Raw genomic sequence first — 17,363 nt, forward strand, 5'->3', positions numbered from 1 at the left:
TTTATTGCCCATCCCTAATTGCCCTTGACAATTTTAGAGTCAACCACATTGCTGTGGGTCTGGAGTCACATGTAGGCCAGACCAGGTAAGGGTGGCAGATCTCCTTTAGTGAACCAGATGGGTTTTTACAAGCGACAATGGTTTCATGGTTGTCATTAGGCTTTTAATTCCAGGTTTTTATTGGATTCCAATTCCACCATCAGCCGTGGGGGGATTCGGACCGGGTCCCCAGAACATTACCCTGGAATACTAGCCCAGTGATAATACCACTACGTCACCACCTCCCCCTGGGAGGTGCTGTTAAGCCGGGACCCAGTCTGCTCTCTCAGGTGGACAAAATAAATCCTCTGGCACTGTTTCGGGAAAGAGCTGAGGGAGTTCTCTGCAGTATCCAACCAATATATATCCCTCAAGATGGCAGCACTAAAACAGATTGTCTGGTCATTGCCTCATTGTGAGATTCAAATGTATTTAATTAGTTAGGAAACCAGGCTGGAATTTTCCCAGCCCAGTGGGGTTGGCTCTGGGGGAGGGGTGCGGAATTTTACAAATGAAAGCGTTGGGCCAGTTCCTCCTCAGTCTTCTCCCAAAAGCAGGGTCACAAGGACAATGGCAGCAGCAAGAGCATTGCAGCCACTAGTGGTGAGCAGGTTATTAAACCAATTGGTGAGGGAGAAAAGGCACATTTCATGAACGGAATGTAATCTTACTGATATCGCGCAAGACCCCCTTCCCCGCCACCCCCCAACCTGGGAGTGTCTGCACATCGGCAAGTAAAAGGAGGTGGCTGCAGAGTGGGAGGTGGAGGCTTTGTTAAGATCAAGAGTTAATTGATCCCACCAGAAAATGGCCCATCTCCCAGTGTTGCCGTCGAGTGTGGAATTCATGGAGGTGGATGGCTCCGAGTGTCAGGAACCTCATGATGTCTCAGCCGCTCCCCTTGACGCTGATGGCAGCTTCTCTGCCGCACCTGCTGCTTGGCGCCAGCAGCACTCCCACACTGGGGGCTGCCGGCCTCCCTCACAACGGGGCTGGGTACTTGCCTCCAGAACCCACTGAGAATGCCCAATTGAATGGCGAAGGCAGGGGCGGCCTGTTAATTGGCCGCCTCCAGTCAAATTAGGCCATTGGGCATGGTACCAAAACACAGCGCTGTTAGGAAGGGACTTCCAGGATTTTGGCCCAGTGACAGTGAATGAATGGTGATATAGTTCCAAGTACAAAATTATGAGGGGCCTAGCTAGGGTAGACAGGAATGACTTGCTTCCCCTAGCAGAGAGGTCAATTCCCCGGGGGCCATACACTTAAGGTGATTGGTAGAAGGATTAGAGGTGACATGAGGAAAAACTTTTTCACTTAGAGGGTGGTGGGTGTCTGGAATTTGCTGCCTAAGTTGGTGGTTGAGGCTAAAATGCTCACCTCATTTAAAAGGTACCTGGATTTGCACCGACAAGGCTATGGACCAGGTGCTGGAAAGTGGGATTACAAGTGAGCAGTTAGTTTCTTTTTTTCTCTTTCTTTGGCCGGCACAGACTCGGTGGGCTGAATGGCCTCTTTCTGCTCTGTAACTTTCCCATGTTTCTATGGTTTTCTTTGGTCTGATTTGATGAATGACTCCAAGTTTTTGGGGCTTCAAGTAGCTCCTCCCTGCTTGGTCTCCTGCACCCTTGGGGACCCCAACAGTTGCACTTTGTGGTGTTTGCTTCGGAATGGTAGGGGAGGTGGGAGGCTGAAGTGTAAAGAGGCTCCTGGCCCAACACCCAGCATCACCAAACGAAGCTGTGTTTGCTTTGCCCATCAATCGGTGCTTCAACAGGCACTGGAGTGAGGTGAATGTAAACATTACAGCAGTTGGTTGGACAGATTCAAGGTGTTTTCATATCAAGAGTTTGAATGACCTTGGAGGGTCAAATTTAAACATGCCTGGAATCCATGACTTTATGGTGCTTGGAATCTTCCATTCCCTTTCCCCTTCACAGGTCTGGCTACAAAATGTTTCCATCATCAAACACCAATTAACAGGTTGACTTTGCACGTGGACATAGAAAAACAGAAGTTAATTGTGAGGGGAAAGCCCAGGTGGAGCGAGGAGTGAGATGTGTCAGCCATTTATAAATGTGGCACTCGGCCTCACCCAGCTGTTTACCAATGAGCACTTCATCTGTCAGTGGATTTCCATCTTCTCTCATTCAGGATGTCGGAGAGAGATTGCAGAGAATGACTGAAATCATTCAAGTAGATGGAAATAGGACTCAATCCACATGAATGTAACAGAATCCTTGGCTTCAGCTGCTGCCCTGATGCAGGATTGAAACCACAGTTAAATAGGTTTGTTGCTAGAGGTAGAAATCCAATTTTATTTGCCACCCTTGCTAGTCTTGGATCTGTTCTTTCTGTCAGAAGATGGAGCAGGCTCTCATGATGTTTGGAGGATGGGGCATTTGGACTGAGGCTCACCACCACCTGAGAGGGTACATACGTTAGGCCTCAGTTTAACATCTCCTCTAAAAGATGGCATCTGCCACTAGCCCAACATTATGCAACACTCCCTTAGTACCGCACTGGGAGTGTTAGCCTAGGTTTTGTGCACAAAGCTTTGTAGTTCGACTCGAACCTATGACCTTCTGACAAAGGTGAGGGTACTACCCACCGAGACATGGCTGACAGGCATGAGGCAACCCTTAACTCACAGCAGCTGGCTTGGGTAGGGGGATACTGTTGGCATCACTGGAGCTCAATCCTCAACAGCCTCGGTATTCACTGGCACAGAGCTTGGAGGGGGAAGACCGGAAGCCTGGAATGTGCTCTGTCCTGAGGGTTGGTTGTGCAAGTCTTCCTTTCAGAACGTGAGGAGTTTTCCGGTGCTCAGAGTGAGCCAACAAGAAAAGGTAGAGTGGACCTTGCCTGTCCTGGTGAAACCAATGAACCCGTTTTCTGAAGTCTATTTTCCTTATTCTTTGATGGGACATGGGCATCGCTGGCAAGGCCAGCATTTGTTGCCCATTCCTAACTGCCCTTGAGCTGAGTGGTTTGCTCAGCCTTTACAGAGGGCAGTTAAGAGACAACCACTTTGCTGTGGGTCTGGAGTAACATGTAGGCCAGACCAGGTAAGGATGGCAGATTTCCTTCCCTAAAGGGGCATTAGTGAACCAGATGGGGTTTTTATGACAATCGATGATATTTTAATGGTCACCATTACCTGCTTTCAATTCCATATTTTTCTGATTAGTCGAATTTAAAGTCTCCAGCTGGCATGGTGGGGTCTGAACCTTGTCTCTCTGGATTACTCGCCTAGTTGGGAGGGAGAAAGCTGGCACATAATGGTAGTGCCACCTCAATCCAGGTGATATGAGTGACCTACCTGGCAGAACAGAACCAGAAGAGTCCAATTTACTTGGAGGTCTAAGTCAGAGTTTTGTGGATCTGGATGTCATGCCCAGATGGTTGGATTGTAAAAGTAGCTTCAAAAGTATGAAGAGAAGATTAACAAGCATGTAGGGATGTTGTCTGAGAGTCAAGTAAGTGGACTCAGCACTGCCCCTTCCTTCTCTGCTTGCCGCATGGTCTACTACTGAATGGTGTAGATTGTCCTGTCTTTGTAAAGTGTCCTAGTTTCCATGCCAAGTGGTTCTCAGCCACTGCTGGTATTGGTCTGAGCACCCATCTCTTTATGACAATAATCCAGGATTGGCAATGCAGTACTGACAGGGCTGAAGCAGGGCTGCAATGTTGTTTGAGGGATGAATGTTGACCAGGAATGCGAGGGGGAGTTCAGGGGGGATTTCAGCCCTTCCATCCCTGACTGAAGCACGGGTGGTTTGATGTTGCGACCTTCGATGTTTGGGTCTCTATCTCTCCCCAAGCTATGCATCTTTTCTTTCACTGAAACAGACCCAAGTTTTCAAAGGTTTCCAAATCCTCAAATCAGAGACTTCCTTTCATTGGATGAAATGTCAGAGAATAAAAAGGAAACTCTGGAAGTGCTGATTGAAAGATTTTTCCTCCCCTGTAGCTCTGCAGCCAGAGAACAGGCCAGTCCGAACGGCCCTCTTCTTTGTATTAAAGTTCCAGGCTTATTCCCCAATCTACCATTACCATAAAGCAGGGGGATCGACCCTGGTTCAATGAAGAGAGCAGGAGAACATGTCAGGAGCAGCACCAGGCAGACCTAAAAATGAGGTGTCAACCTGGGGAAAGAAGGTCTGGACAGAGATGCAATGGTTTTTGTCGAGGTTCATCCCGAGCAGTTCTGTGACACAGGACTCTGTGCTCTATGGGCTGTTCCCAGGGACACACACCGAGACAAACATCAACTGCAGCTGGAGGATCAGCAACTTGATGAAATTGCTCTTTGGTCTGCCCGAAACTTGTTGGTCTCCCAGTGCAAAGAGTTGTCCCCAACCGAGTGTTGCAGACTGGCACATTCCAAGGTCCAGGACTACGTGCTGAGGGACGCACTAAAGCTTGGGGCAGCTGCCGCAAAGGTGCAATGGGGAAAGGTCACTGTCTAAGACCTTTCTGCCATAGTGCACTGAGGGTTGGGAATTGTATGACTCACATTGAACGTATGCAGTGAATACTAAATGTATCATAATAGTATTGAAGCATCTCAGAGTGCAACATGATCTATGTCGATAACTTAAATACCATAGCACTAACTGTCTGTTATAACCATGTTGAAATGTCTGTAATATTCATTAACTGTATTGAAGCACCTCATGATCTATGTGGAAAACTTGAATCTGATTGCACCTTTTGTGATGGGCATTTTGAGATGTTTTGTAATGTTCTTTCAGATATTTTATGAATAAAGTATCTTTTTCCAAAAAAAACCTGATGAAGCTACAACATCGGACTATTTGCATGTCAAAAAACTAAAGCAGCAAGTGATAGGCAGAGCTAAGCGATCCCACAACCAACGGATCAGATCAAAGTTCTGCAGCCCTGCCACATCCAGTTGTGAATGGTGGTGGACAACTGAACAGCCAACAGGAGGAGGAGGCTCCACAAATATCCCCATCCTCAATGATGGGGGAGCCCAGCACATCAGTATTAAAGATAAGGGTGAAGCATTTGCAACAATCTTCAGTCAGAAATGCCAGGTGGATGAGGGGCCTCCTCCTGACATCCCCAGCATCACAGATGCCAGTCTTCAGTCAATTCAATTCGCTCCACATGATATCAAGAAATAGCTGAAGGCACTTGATACTGCAAAGGTTATGGGTTCTGACAATATTCCAGCAATAATACTGATAACTTTTGCTCCAGAACTCACCGTGCCCTTAGGCAAGCTGTTCCAGTACAGCTGCAACACTGGCATCCACCCAGCAATGTCGAAAGTTGCCTGCTGACAAAATATAGGACAACTCCAATCTCGCCAATTACTGCCCCATCAGCCTACTTTCCATCATCAGCAAAGTGATAGAAGGGTTCATTGAATGTGCTATCAAGTGGCACTTACTCAGCAATAAGCTGCTCAACAATGCTCAGTTTGGGTTCTGCCAGGGCTCCTGCCTCTTGGGCTCGTGGCCTCATTACATGTCAAAACATGCACAAACAACTGACCTTCAAGAGGGGAGGTGAGAGTGACTGCCCTTGACATTAAGGCAGCATTGAGTGTGGCATTAAGAAGCCCTAGCAAAACTGGAGTCATACCTAGCACAAAGGAAGATGGTCGTGGTTGTTGGAGGTCAATCATCTCCGCTCCAGGACACCACTGCAGTGTCCTCGGCCCAATCATCTTCAGGTGTTTTATCAATGACCTTCCTTCCATCATAAGGTCAGAAGTGGGGGTGATGTTTGCACAACGTTCAGCACCATTTGCAACTCCTCAGATACTGAAGCAGTCCATGTCCAAATGCAGCAAGGCCCGGACAAGATTCAGACTTGGGCTGATAAATGGCAAGTGACATTTGCATCATACAAGTACCAGGCCTTGGCCATCTCCATCAGGAGATACTCTAATCATCTCCTCTTGACATTCAATGGCATTACTTTTGCTGAATTGTCACCATTCCCGAGAGGTTACTATTCACCAGAAACTGAACTGGACTAGCCATATAAATACTATGGCTACAAAAGCAGGTCAGAGGCTGGGAATCCTGCGACGAGTAATTCACCTCCCAACTCATCAAAGCCTGTCCACCATCTACAAGGCATGAATCAGGAGTATGATGGAATACTCCCCACTTGCCAGGATGAGTGCAGCTCCAACAACACTCAAGAAGCTCAAAACCATCCAGCACAAAGAAATCTGCTTGATTAGCACAGCATCCACCATCAGCGCACAGTGTATTCTGTGCATTCACATCATACTCCTTTTATTTGTTTATTCATTCACGGGATGTGGGCATCACTGGCTAGACCAGCATTTATTGCCCAACCCTAATTTCCCTTGAGAACGTGGTGGTGAGCAGCCTTCTTGAACAGCTGCAGTCCCAATGGTGCAGGTACACCAACAGTTTGATTCGATCAGCCAATCACTGGGACATACAGCCCACGTACCTGACATCATATCAGCACTGAATTCATACACAACATTGCTCAATTGTGTGGTAGGCAGAACATCTTTTTGGACTAATGGCAGCATCCTGTTAGTGGAAAGTACCAGCCGCTGCATGGTAGCAATGTGAAACGGCTTGCTTAACCCGCTGTTCAAATTTTTAAGATACTTTGCCTTTCCAGGGTAAGTTGCGGTAGACCGGGCACTCTTCAGATATGAAAATGGTGTACTTTGGCCCATTTGCGAGTTTGAATGATACGCAGTGAACAATAATCCTATCAGGAGATGTGCTCCATTTCTATGTCAGGCTTGCAAGGAGCATGCAAAACCCCAAAACAATGTCCACTGTTAGATGTGATTCCGTGATTGGGCAACACTTGCTGAACAATCCAGAGTGTGCTAATAGCTTCACTAACAACAATTTAAGATAATCAGTCAAGCTCATAATGTGACAATTGTAAGAAGTGACATGCATTCATATGTAGAGACCTGTTCTCTGCAAACAAAAGGAATATGATCAAGCCTTAGACCTTTTTTGAATTATCCAGGAACTTGGAGAACCTATAGTTCCCTGTTGCTTTCCCAATAGCAACACCTCGGCCAATCTGAGTCGATTTGCCAACCAATCAGCACCCCTTTCTCCTGTAGTATAAATTGTGATAATATGAAATTTGGCATTCTTGCATTTGCCCTGATGAGAGCAAGATGAAAAGCTTCAGCAACATGTCTTGCTATTCAGCAATATTTAAATTTTAGACTGAATTGGGGAGGAACTGGACAGGGGTTTACCAGAACTACTTGCTTTCTGAAAGGCATTGTATAAATGTAAGCTCTTTGTTCAACGTATAAGCACAATAAAAAGGGTCCTTCCATTAGACACAGATGATTGCAAAGGACCAACATTACTGACAGAAGGCTTATTTTTGTTCCATTTTAATATTCTTTGCAGTGTTCTGTGTGGTTTAAATTACAGAGCAGGCAAGTCCCATCTTGGAATGTGAAATGTGTGTGTTGTAACACAGCATTGCACAGTAAAACCATCATTAGCCACCACCAGCAGCAGATCCAGGGAGACCAGTGTTCCAACACAAGATCCAGATTAACAAGAAAAGGACAAGAGCTGTATCTGACGGGAAGATTTATCCTTCCAATCAACCTCATCATGGATTACGAAGATATTTGTCTCAATATTTGTACCAAACTACAACAACATCCCAGCTTCAACCCTGAGCAAGTTACCTTCAAACAGTTTTCATCATCGTGACTTGAGTGGGAGTTCATGATTAATCCTCAAAATTCAGAAACATTCCAAGAGCAGTTTCAGAAAATAGTTCAGTATTGGGCCTTACCTAAAATGTTCTGTCATCCTGAGTGTCCACCAACAAAGAATAATGGCCATTTCCCATCCCCTATGCCATGACATAAGGGGCCATTTTGAGAGTGATATGATGCCGATTGATTCTCAGTAACACCACTTTGTTAAATTCAAACACCTCTTACGCAAAGCCCTTCATTTGTTTCTTGTTTCCCTCCAAAAATAAAGCAGACATTGCCAACACTAAGCATGCTAGCAAATTACCAACACTAAGCATGCTGGGAAATTAGCAACACTAAGCATGCTAGGAAATTATCAACACTAAGCATACTGGAAAATTAGTTCCCCTGCCTCCATTCACTCCCCGCACCCACCCTCCCCTCCCCGGCTTCCAACTTTAAACAAAAATCACCTCAGGATCACCACACAGAGTTAAAATGGGAGCTGTGGCCAGTTATTTCTATGGTCACCTCTATGCCATCTGACACTCATTTTGGATAATGTGAAGGGTCGCCTGAAATCTTTATTATTTTTTATTGTACACCAGGCCTGAGTTATTATTCATTTATTTACCACCATCACCATGCCTCCAAACCTCATCCAACATTTACCTCCTTTTTCCAACTGCATTGGTTCTTTCTAATGAGAGCTGTAAAGTTATGTTGCATCACTTCCTATCAGATTGCAGAATATTCTGAAAGCATTTCTTCCAATGTGTGTGCATCTTTACACACTTGACATTGGCAACCAACCACTGCTGGATGATGTGGGGACGATCCCACCCTCTTGTAGATCCCACCCTCCTGTAGATCCCACCCTCCTGTAGATCCCACCCTCCTGTAGATCCCACCCTCCTGTAGATCCCACCCTCCTGCAGATCCCACCCTCCTGTAGAACCCACCCTCCTGTCGAACCCACCCTCCTGCAGATCCCACCCTCCTGTAGATCCCACCCTCCTGTAGATCCCACCCTCCTGCAGATCCCACCCTCCTGTAGATCCCAACCTCCTGTAGATCCCACCCTCCTGCAGATCCCACCCTCCTGTAGAAACCACCCTCCTGTAGATCCCACCCTCCTGTAGATCCCACCCTCCTGTAGAACCCACCCTCCTGTAGATCCCACCCTCCTGCAGAACCCACCCTCCTGTAGAACCCACCCTCCTGTAGATTCCACCCTCCTGCAGATCCCACCCTCCTGTAGAACCCACCCTCCTGTAGAACCCACCCTCCTGTAGATCCCACCCTCCTGCAGATCCCACCCTCCTGTAGAACCCACCCTCCTGTAGAACCCACCCTCCTGTAGAACCCACCCTCCTGTAGATCCCAACCTCCTGTAGATCCCAACCTCCTGTAGATCCCACCCTCCTGTAGATCCCACCCTCCTGTAGATCCTACACTCCTGCAGGTCTCATCTCCTGTAGATCCCCCCCTCCTGCAGGTTCCACCCTCCTTGATTGATTGGGAAGTATCGGGTAGGTGAGGGGAGGTGTGGCTAATTTTTACCAAACCTAACTCCAATGGAACATCAATTTTACACCTTCAGTGTTGTATAGGTCCAGCATTGCACCCAATCCCATCAATTTCTCATCGGAAAATGGATGGGGCAGCCTAGGTAAAAATTTCCTTTATTGCCACAAGAAATGAAAGGGATGGTAATTATATTCTGATATATTTAAATAACAGAAAAAAGTCATAGCCACATTCAATATGTTTGTTTTTGAAGAAGATCCTGAGTGCACAAAACTCCGAAGGACACAAGTATAAACGAATTGAGCAAAAACACAAGTCTTTCCATTTCTTTCAATATTAACCCACTAGAGTGGAAAACTGGTCCTTCTGAATTCCCAGACTAGTCTGCATCCAGGTTGTGATGGGATCCTGGGCAGGATTTTTCTGCGGGCTTTAGGACCCCAATGTTGCGATCAAATAGGGGTCCTGAACTGCTGGCAGCCAAACTGGCAGAGCCGTTTTTCGGGAGTTGGGCTCCTAATGGCCTCTGTGCTCACCGTCAGGACTCTCGATGCCGCCATCCCTATCAGAGGGCCAGCAACTCTGCAGCTTGGGTAGCCCCACTGAGAGGTGGGTGCTGCTGAGGAAGGTAGGAAACCTCGAGTGTGCGTTAACATGGAGGCACCTTCAGGGGCGTAAAGGTAAATTATCATTATAGAGTGGGGGGGGAAGGCAGCAGGACCCTCAGATCAGAGAGGAAATCCCACTGGATGGCTTCTCGGGGCATCAGGAGATGCTTTTCCTGCCCCTCCCCTTTTTGGGGGGGTCGGAGCCTCCGGTTCCACTGGCCTTCCACCCCCAGACTTGGGGCGGTGGGGGGGGGGGCCTCCTCCACGGACCTGGCTTGCCTTTCTCCTGGCAGGGGGAGCCACTCAGCCTCTGACAAAATGCTGGTGAACCCTCTATATGGGGTATATTTGTTTAAAATGGCTGCCTGTGATACAGGCAGCTGATTTATATTCCTGCTCTTCCCCTGGGAAAGTGTCAGAGAAAGCTTCCCAAAATAGCTCCACCACCCCCCCGCCAAAAATTTACCAACACAACATCTCTAAGCCCGCCACTCTGGGGCAAGGTTTCCTTTGTATTAGCCACTTACGAACATTTTATTTGTGTTGCTGTACAATACAGCAACCATCGTTAAGTACTTACGCAGTCTCATCGTTAAGAAACTCCAGTTCCCCATAGGAATCCTCATAGTCCACTCCTCCTCCCCTAGCCGTGCCTTCCACTGTCCTGTATGGTATGATTACAGTCCCTCGAGCGCCAGAGGTCCTCAACACCTTCAGCTCCATGACACCAACGCTCTCACTCACATGGTAAATTTTGTCTTCAAATGTGAAGATGCCAGCGTGGTCGTCATCCAGGATTGTCACCGTAGCAACCAAGGGGGAAACAAGGCGCCCCTTGGGATAGTCTGTTGGATCCGAGTCAAACATGCCTTCAGCATCTCCACTCCTGAGGTTCCCAAGACGGACAAAGAAATGTTCGTCTTCCTCAAATATATCGTCATCAATGATGCCTACCGTGATCTCCTTTGTTGTTTCGCCTGGTTTGAAGATCAGGGTGCCTTCACTGTATTCATAGTCCGACCCAGCGTTGGCTGAGCCATCTTCTGTCCGGTAGTCTACGTAGAAGGTGCTGTTCAGCTCTCCACCTTTGCACATGACGGTCAGAGTGACAAGCCCGCAATTCTCAAAGCACTGGTAGCTGGCAGGCTCAAAGCAAATTTTGCTGCACATCTCCTCTGCTGGGTCAGGCCTCGCCTCCTGAAGGTTTGTCGTCTTCTTTGCGTGATCGGCAGCGTGCTTCTTCAAGATGTTCCCAGCGCCAGTCATCATTCTGGTAGCTTGAATGCGATAGAAGGCCCGGCTCTTTTGCTGATGGAGCAGGGCATAATAATTGGCCAACTCGACCAGCTGTTCCAGCTCTCGATCTGGGTACTTTTGCTTGAGGTCCTTGAGAATGCGGATGGCTTCTTTACGACTCTCGTCTAAGTCTTTGGCTTCCAGACTAATCACAGTTCCATCAGGAAGGACACTGTCTCCATGCTCCAGGATCATTTTCCCATCCATCTCAATCCCCTTGGGGAGCTCTCCCTCCGTCTCGATAATGATGCCCCTGCGCTTATCCGCCCGGTATCTTTTGTAGACATACTTGTAGAAGAGTAACCTCTTATCAGCAATCCAAGCAAAGACTACACAAACTGGGAAGAACATGAGGGTCAACAACCCTTCCCAAATCTGGACAACGCCTGGAGAGAAGACTGCTAGGATCAGGTACATCCAGATATAGGCAAAAATACTCCACGATGCTGTAACAAAAAACACACGCAAATGCTTGACTCTCCGAACCTCACCGTCAGGGATGCAATAGATGCATACGGCAATGATGACAAACATGTTGAATGCTGCACTGCCGACAATTGTGCCAGGTCCCAATTCTCCAGCTAGGAAGCCGTGCCCACATACCTCAATGAGTGACAAGAGAATTTCCGGTGCTGAGGAGCCTAAGGCCATCAGGGTCAAGTTGGAGACCGTCTCGTTCCAGATTCGCACAGTGGCAATGCTGGTCTCACCGTTGGGTAACGTGATAGTAATCTCCTTCTCCTGCGAAGTGATGACTTCGATGGATGCCATGAAGCGATCAGCTATGATGGAGACTCCCAGGAACATGTACAGCATGGCAACAAAATAAACAATAGCTCTGGCAACTTTGTCTCCCAAGGACGGGTTCTGCGGGTACCATATTGGGAGAATGATCCCAAGGTTACATTGGAAGGACCCAAAACATGAGGAATTGGGCAAGTCAATGGGGTCTTCTGTGTTGGTCCCCTCTGCCTCCCAAATGGTCATCATGAATATGGTGACCATAAACCCAGTCCCCAGGAGTGGGGATAGGAAGGTTTTCCACTGTAACTTGGCCATTGATGTGGTTTTCTCAGAGAGGTAACCTTGATTTCAGGATCTTCCAACCTTCAAAAAAACAGATAAAAGGAAACTGTTAAAACTGTTACACTTCAAGGCACGGCAGCTGGGACATGAACACTTTATTCAATTAAATCCAACAAATATTTGGTTCAACTGTAATCAGTGCAGAAATTATTTTGAAGGATCTGTCATTTCTCTTGCAAGACATTAATTCCCATGTTTAAACACAAGATTCATTGATGTCAATCCACGATACAGCCATAATCTTCATGCAATATTAATCTATCTGAACAGTTTCAAACGGAAAATCCAGATCCTTACTTCAAAATTGATAGTGCTACACATTCACATGTTTGATTACTATCAGAGAGAAATCAATTGCAATAACATAGAGCCCCTTAAATATTCTGGATATGTAAAGGAGACTGTGCAGTGTCATGCCATTACAGTAAGTCCAATTCATGAAAGGTCACATACAGGCTTCGTAACTGTTGCACTTGAATAGAGCCAGCAGAACTGAACTTATTTCGGAAGCCTATTTTGGAAAGAAAGGCTTCCATTTATTTAACACTCTGCAGGACATCCCAAAGTGCTCTTCAACAAATGAAGTAATTTTGAAGTGATGGAGGGTGGCAGCCAATTTACATACCGAACAAACGATTTAGGAGCAGGAGTAGGCCATTCAGTCCCTCAAGCCTGCTCCACCATTCAATAAGATCATGGCTGATCTGAATGTGGCCTCAACTCCATATTCCACCTACTCCAATAATCTTTGACTCATTTGTTAGTCAAGAATCTATCTACCTCTCCTTAAAAATATTCAATGACCCTGCCTGCAATGCTCTCTGGGGAAGAGAATTCTAAAGATTCACCTCCCTCTGAGTGAAAAAATTCCCCTCATCTCCGCCTTAAATGGGGGACTCCCTTATTTTTAAACTGTGCTCTCTGGTTCTTGCCTCTCCCACAATGAGAAACATCACCCTGTCAAGTCCCCTCAGGATCTTATATGTTTCAATAAGATCACCTTTCATTCGTCTAAACTCCAATGGGTACAGGCCCAGGCTGGCCAACCTTCCCTCATAAGATAAACCGCCCCCCCACCCCCCACCCCCGCCCCCCCACAATCCCAGGTATCAGTAAACCTTCTCTGAGCTGCTTCTAATGCATCTCTATCCTTTCTTAAATAAGGAGACCAAAACTGTACACAGTACTCCAGATGTGGTCTCACCAACACCCTATGCTATTGGAGCCAAATATCCCTACTTTTATATTTCATTCTCCTTGCAATGAATGACAATATTCCATTCGCCTTCCTAATCACTTGCTGTACCTGCATACTAACTTTTTGTACCAGGACACCCAGATCCCTCTGTACCACAGAGTTCTGCAACCTTTCTCCATTGAAATAATATTCTGCTTTTCTATTCTTCCTGCCAAATTGGACAAGTTCACATTTTCCCACATTTTACTTCATCTGCCAAAACACAGAACCAGATACCACAAACACCAATGAAATAAATTATGGGGTAACCTGTTTCTTTAAAGATGTTGGTTGAGGGATAAATATTGGCTAGAGCACTGTGTTGAACTCCCTTGGTCTTTAATGAAAAAGTGCCATGGATCTTTTAGTTCCACCCAAGAGGGCAGACTAGGCCACAGTTAATACCTCATCCAAAAGACAGCACATCTGACAGGGCAGCACTCCCTCTGCACTTCACTAAATTATGCACTCAAGTCCCTGGAGTGGGAGTGGAACCCACAATCATGGATGAGAGGGCTACCCCATCAGCCACAGCTAATACCCTTTTCACCTCATGGTCTTCTGGGGTATGTTGATGAGGTGGTCCTTTGAGGGACTAAGGGTGTAATCTAGAGTTAATCCTAGATACACCGACTGTGGTTGATGTGCCAGTGAGTCAGTGGATTTAAATCTCCACATTCTGCAATAATCACTGATGGATACCATGCTTTGGTTCATTGTCAACACTCTTTTCAAAGTCTTGGAACCAGAAAGAATGCTGTCTGCTTCTTGAATGGCCCGGAAATTACTGGAAGGCAAATCATTTGTAAATATGTTAAAAAGATCTGCAGCCACAAAATCCCTCAGGGGTATCCAGGTGCTCAGCTTATCACCTGGAATTGTCTATCTCAAAAACTTCATTACCATATCATTACAATCCATCATGATGACATCTTTAGCAGTAGGCCAATGTGTCAGACTGTATCCTAAGCCACTGTCACATCAGGAAATACAGATCCTGTCTTCTTCTAGCGAAAACAATATCAAATTCTTTCATGGAATGGGAGCATCACTGACAAGGCCCGTATTTGTTGCTCATCCCTAATGGCCCTTTAACTGATTGGCTTGCTAGCCCATTTCAGAGGGGCAGTTAAGAGTCAACCACATTGCTGTGGGTCTGGAGTCACATGTAGGCCAGACCAGGTAAGGATGGCAGATTTCCTTCCTTAAAGGGCATTAGCGAACCAGATGGGATTTTACAACAATCAATGATGGTTTCATGGTCACCATCACTGAGACTAACTTTATACTTGAGACATTATTTTATCAATTGATGTTAAATTCCACCAGCTGCCATAGTGGGTATTGAACCCATGTCTCCAGAGTATTATCTTGGAGCCCAAGATTACTAGCCCAGTGACTTTCCCACTATGCCATAGTCGACCCCAAATAATGATGGCAAAACATCCCCCGAGGTGTTTCACAGGAGTTTTATCAAACAAGATTTGATGGAGCCACGTGAGGGGCTATTCGGTGACAGAAAGCTTGGCCAAAGAGGCAGGTTTTAAGGAGTGTTGAAATACAGGCGGAGAGGTTTAGGGAGAGAATTCCAGAGCTTGGGGCCTTGGGAGCTGAAGACACAGCCACCAACGTTAGAGTGAATAAAATCAACTTCGATGGACTGGGCGCTGTGTCTTGGTGGCCGCAAACTGTCTCCCCCGCCATGTCCTGTTCTCTCAACTCGCAAATGGCCAATGTTCCAGGGGAGGACAAAGAAAACATTCCAAAGGCACTCTGAGGCTCTCCTTGAAGCACAGCGGCATTGACATCAATAACTGGGAGAAGCTTACTATTAGTTGCTCCGAGTGCTCGAAGCTGCATCTTGCTTCGAGTTCAAACACCTTAACGACGAGGCAAAGCGGCAGCAGAGAAGGAAAGAAATGGAAGTAAACCCGGCACTCCGGATCCCACCACATTGTTGGACGTCCTGCCCCATGTGGCCAAAGATCTGGCGTCCGAGACTCAGGATCACATGAAGACCCCTGGCAGAAACCCGCGACCCTGAGCAGATGTCATCCTTGAATCAAGGGACTGCTGCCGATACCGATAAAGACCCACCCGAACGCTGGAAAACTGACTGGACGCTCTTAGGAACTGGGTATTCTGTAGATCTTATACTTTGCAGAATTAACTATTCCAGCAGTCTGTAAGCACTGCCCAGAAGTGATATTAGATGGTAGCATGCTGGGAGGGAGTGGTCCTTCCCTGATCTTCGTATGGTTATCAACCTAGCTTTTCACCATATTTGATTGTTGACAGTGTACATCTAGCACACAGATCCTAACACGCACCAAGTCCCATTCATCCATCACCCCCTGTGCTCTGAATACTCTCGCTCCCAAACTTCTGATGCCTCAATTATTAAATTTTCATCTCTGTTCATGCCCCTCCCCATCTCTGTACCCCACATCAACCCCTACAACCCCCATGTCTAGAACCCCCACCAACCCCTACAATCCCCCCATCTCTGTAACCTCCACCAACCCCTACAACCCCTTATCTCTGTATCCCCCACCAACCCCTACAACCCAACCCATGTCTGTAACGCCCACCAACACCTAAAATCCCCCCATCTCTGTATCCTCCACCAACCAACCCCTACAACCCTCCCTATCTCTGTAACCTCCATCGACCCCCATAACCTGCCCTTTCTCTGTAAACCCCTCGAGCCCCTACAACCCTCCCTATCTCTGTAACCTCCACCAACCTGTAGACCCCTGCCTATCTCTGTAACCTCCACCAAGCCCCACAACCCACCCTTTTTCTGTAAACCCCTCTAGCCCCTAAAACCCTCCCTATCTCTGTAACCTCCACTAACCCTTGCAACCCTCCCTATCTCTGTAACCTCCTCCAATTCCAGCCTCTCACACATGCCCAATTCCCTTTGCTCAACCATAGTGCCACCTTCAGCTGTTTCAGCCCTAAGCTCTGGAATTCCTCTCCTTAAACCAGTCCACTGCTCTGCCCCTCTCTCCTCCTTTCCTTAAAACCTACTTCTCTTACCAAACTTTTGATTATCCCCAATATTTCTTCATGTGACTTGCCTCAGCTTTTGATTAATAATGATCCTCTGTAGCGGTTTGGGATGTTTTATGATATTAAAGGTGCTATTGATGATGCAAAATGTTATTGTTGACTTGGCAACAATGAAGGAATGGCAATATATGTCCAAATCAGGATGATGTCATGCTGGATTCCGTCTCCCACAAGCAGTAAGCTCCCCAGCCCCCGGAACAATATTTACCCAATTTACATTCTACGTGAAAGGCTGCAGTCAATGAAAGTTAGATATTCTTATCAGGGTTATATAAATATAGGTGTTATTTTCAAATCTGAAAATCTGGGCCATTGCAACCCGAGCCCATTGTTATCCTCATCTGACTTGCAGGACCTTACTGTCCATGTTCAGTCACTGGGTAGCGATCAGGAGATGGATCCGATGTGTGGCAGGTATCCTAGGTACAGGACACTGAAGACCATTGTAACCCTCCCCGTAGCCCTGTTCAGCTGTCCCCATTTTGGAACAGGGCATCTTGCAGCATGTACCATTTAAACCTTCTCCCGCAATCTTCAGCTGTAGCTTGCTGTAAGTGTGAGCGGCGCATGGAGAGCAAGAGGGCGTCTGGGGTTTTGGTGGATAATGGGAGCAACAGTTAACCAAAGAGATTAATGGATTGAGAAGGAAAGAGAGGAAACTGCATGAACTAAGACAGAGATTGGCAGGGTTAAGCTCTACTAGCTGTGATGTATGCATCTCCCATGACCACATCTTCCTTAACCTCGATGTTGGTCTTGAACATGTTCAGGTTCA

At 46.8% G+C, this 17,363-nt stretch overlaps 1 protein-coding gene across 1 annotated transcript in view; it reads right to left on the minus strand.

Annotated features, from left to right (window-relative positions):
- Positions 1 to 17,363, minus strand: part of LOC121272725 (sodium/calcium exchanger 3-like) — a 333,282-nt gene that overhangs the window by 264,256 nt on the left and 51,663 nt on the right. Inside the window, exon 2 of the mRNA XM_041179498.1 lies at positions 10,475 to 12,297. Coding sequence (XP_041035432.1) covers positions 10,475 to 12,249 — 1,775 coding nt within the window. The 5' untranslated portion in view covers positions 12,250 to 12,297. The remainder of the gene's footprint in view (positions 1 to 10,474; positions 12,298 to 17,363) is intronic.

Source organism: Carcharodon carcharias, chromosome 34 (genome assembly GCF_017639515.1).
Source record: "Carcharodon carcharias isolate sCarCar2 chromosome 34, sCarCar2.pri, whole genome shotgun sequence".
Lineage (NCBI taxonomy): Eukaryota > Metazoa > Chordata > Chondrichthyes > Lamniformes > Lamnidae > Carcharodon > Carcharodon carcharias.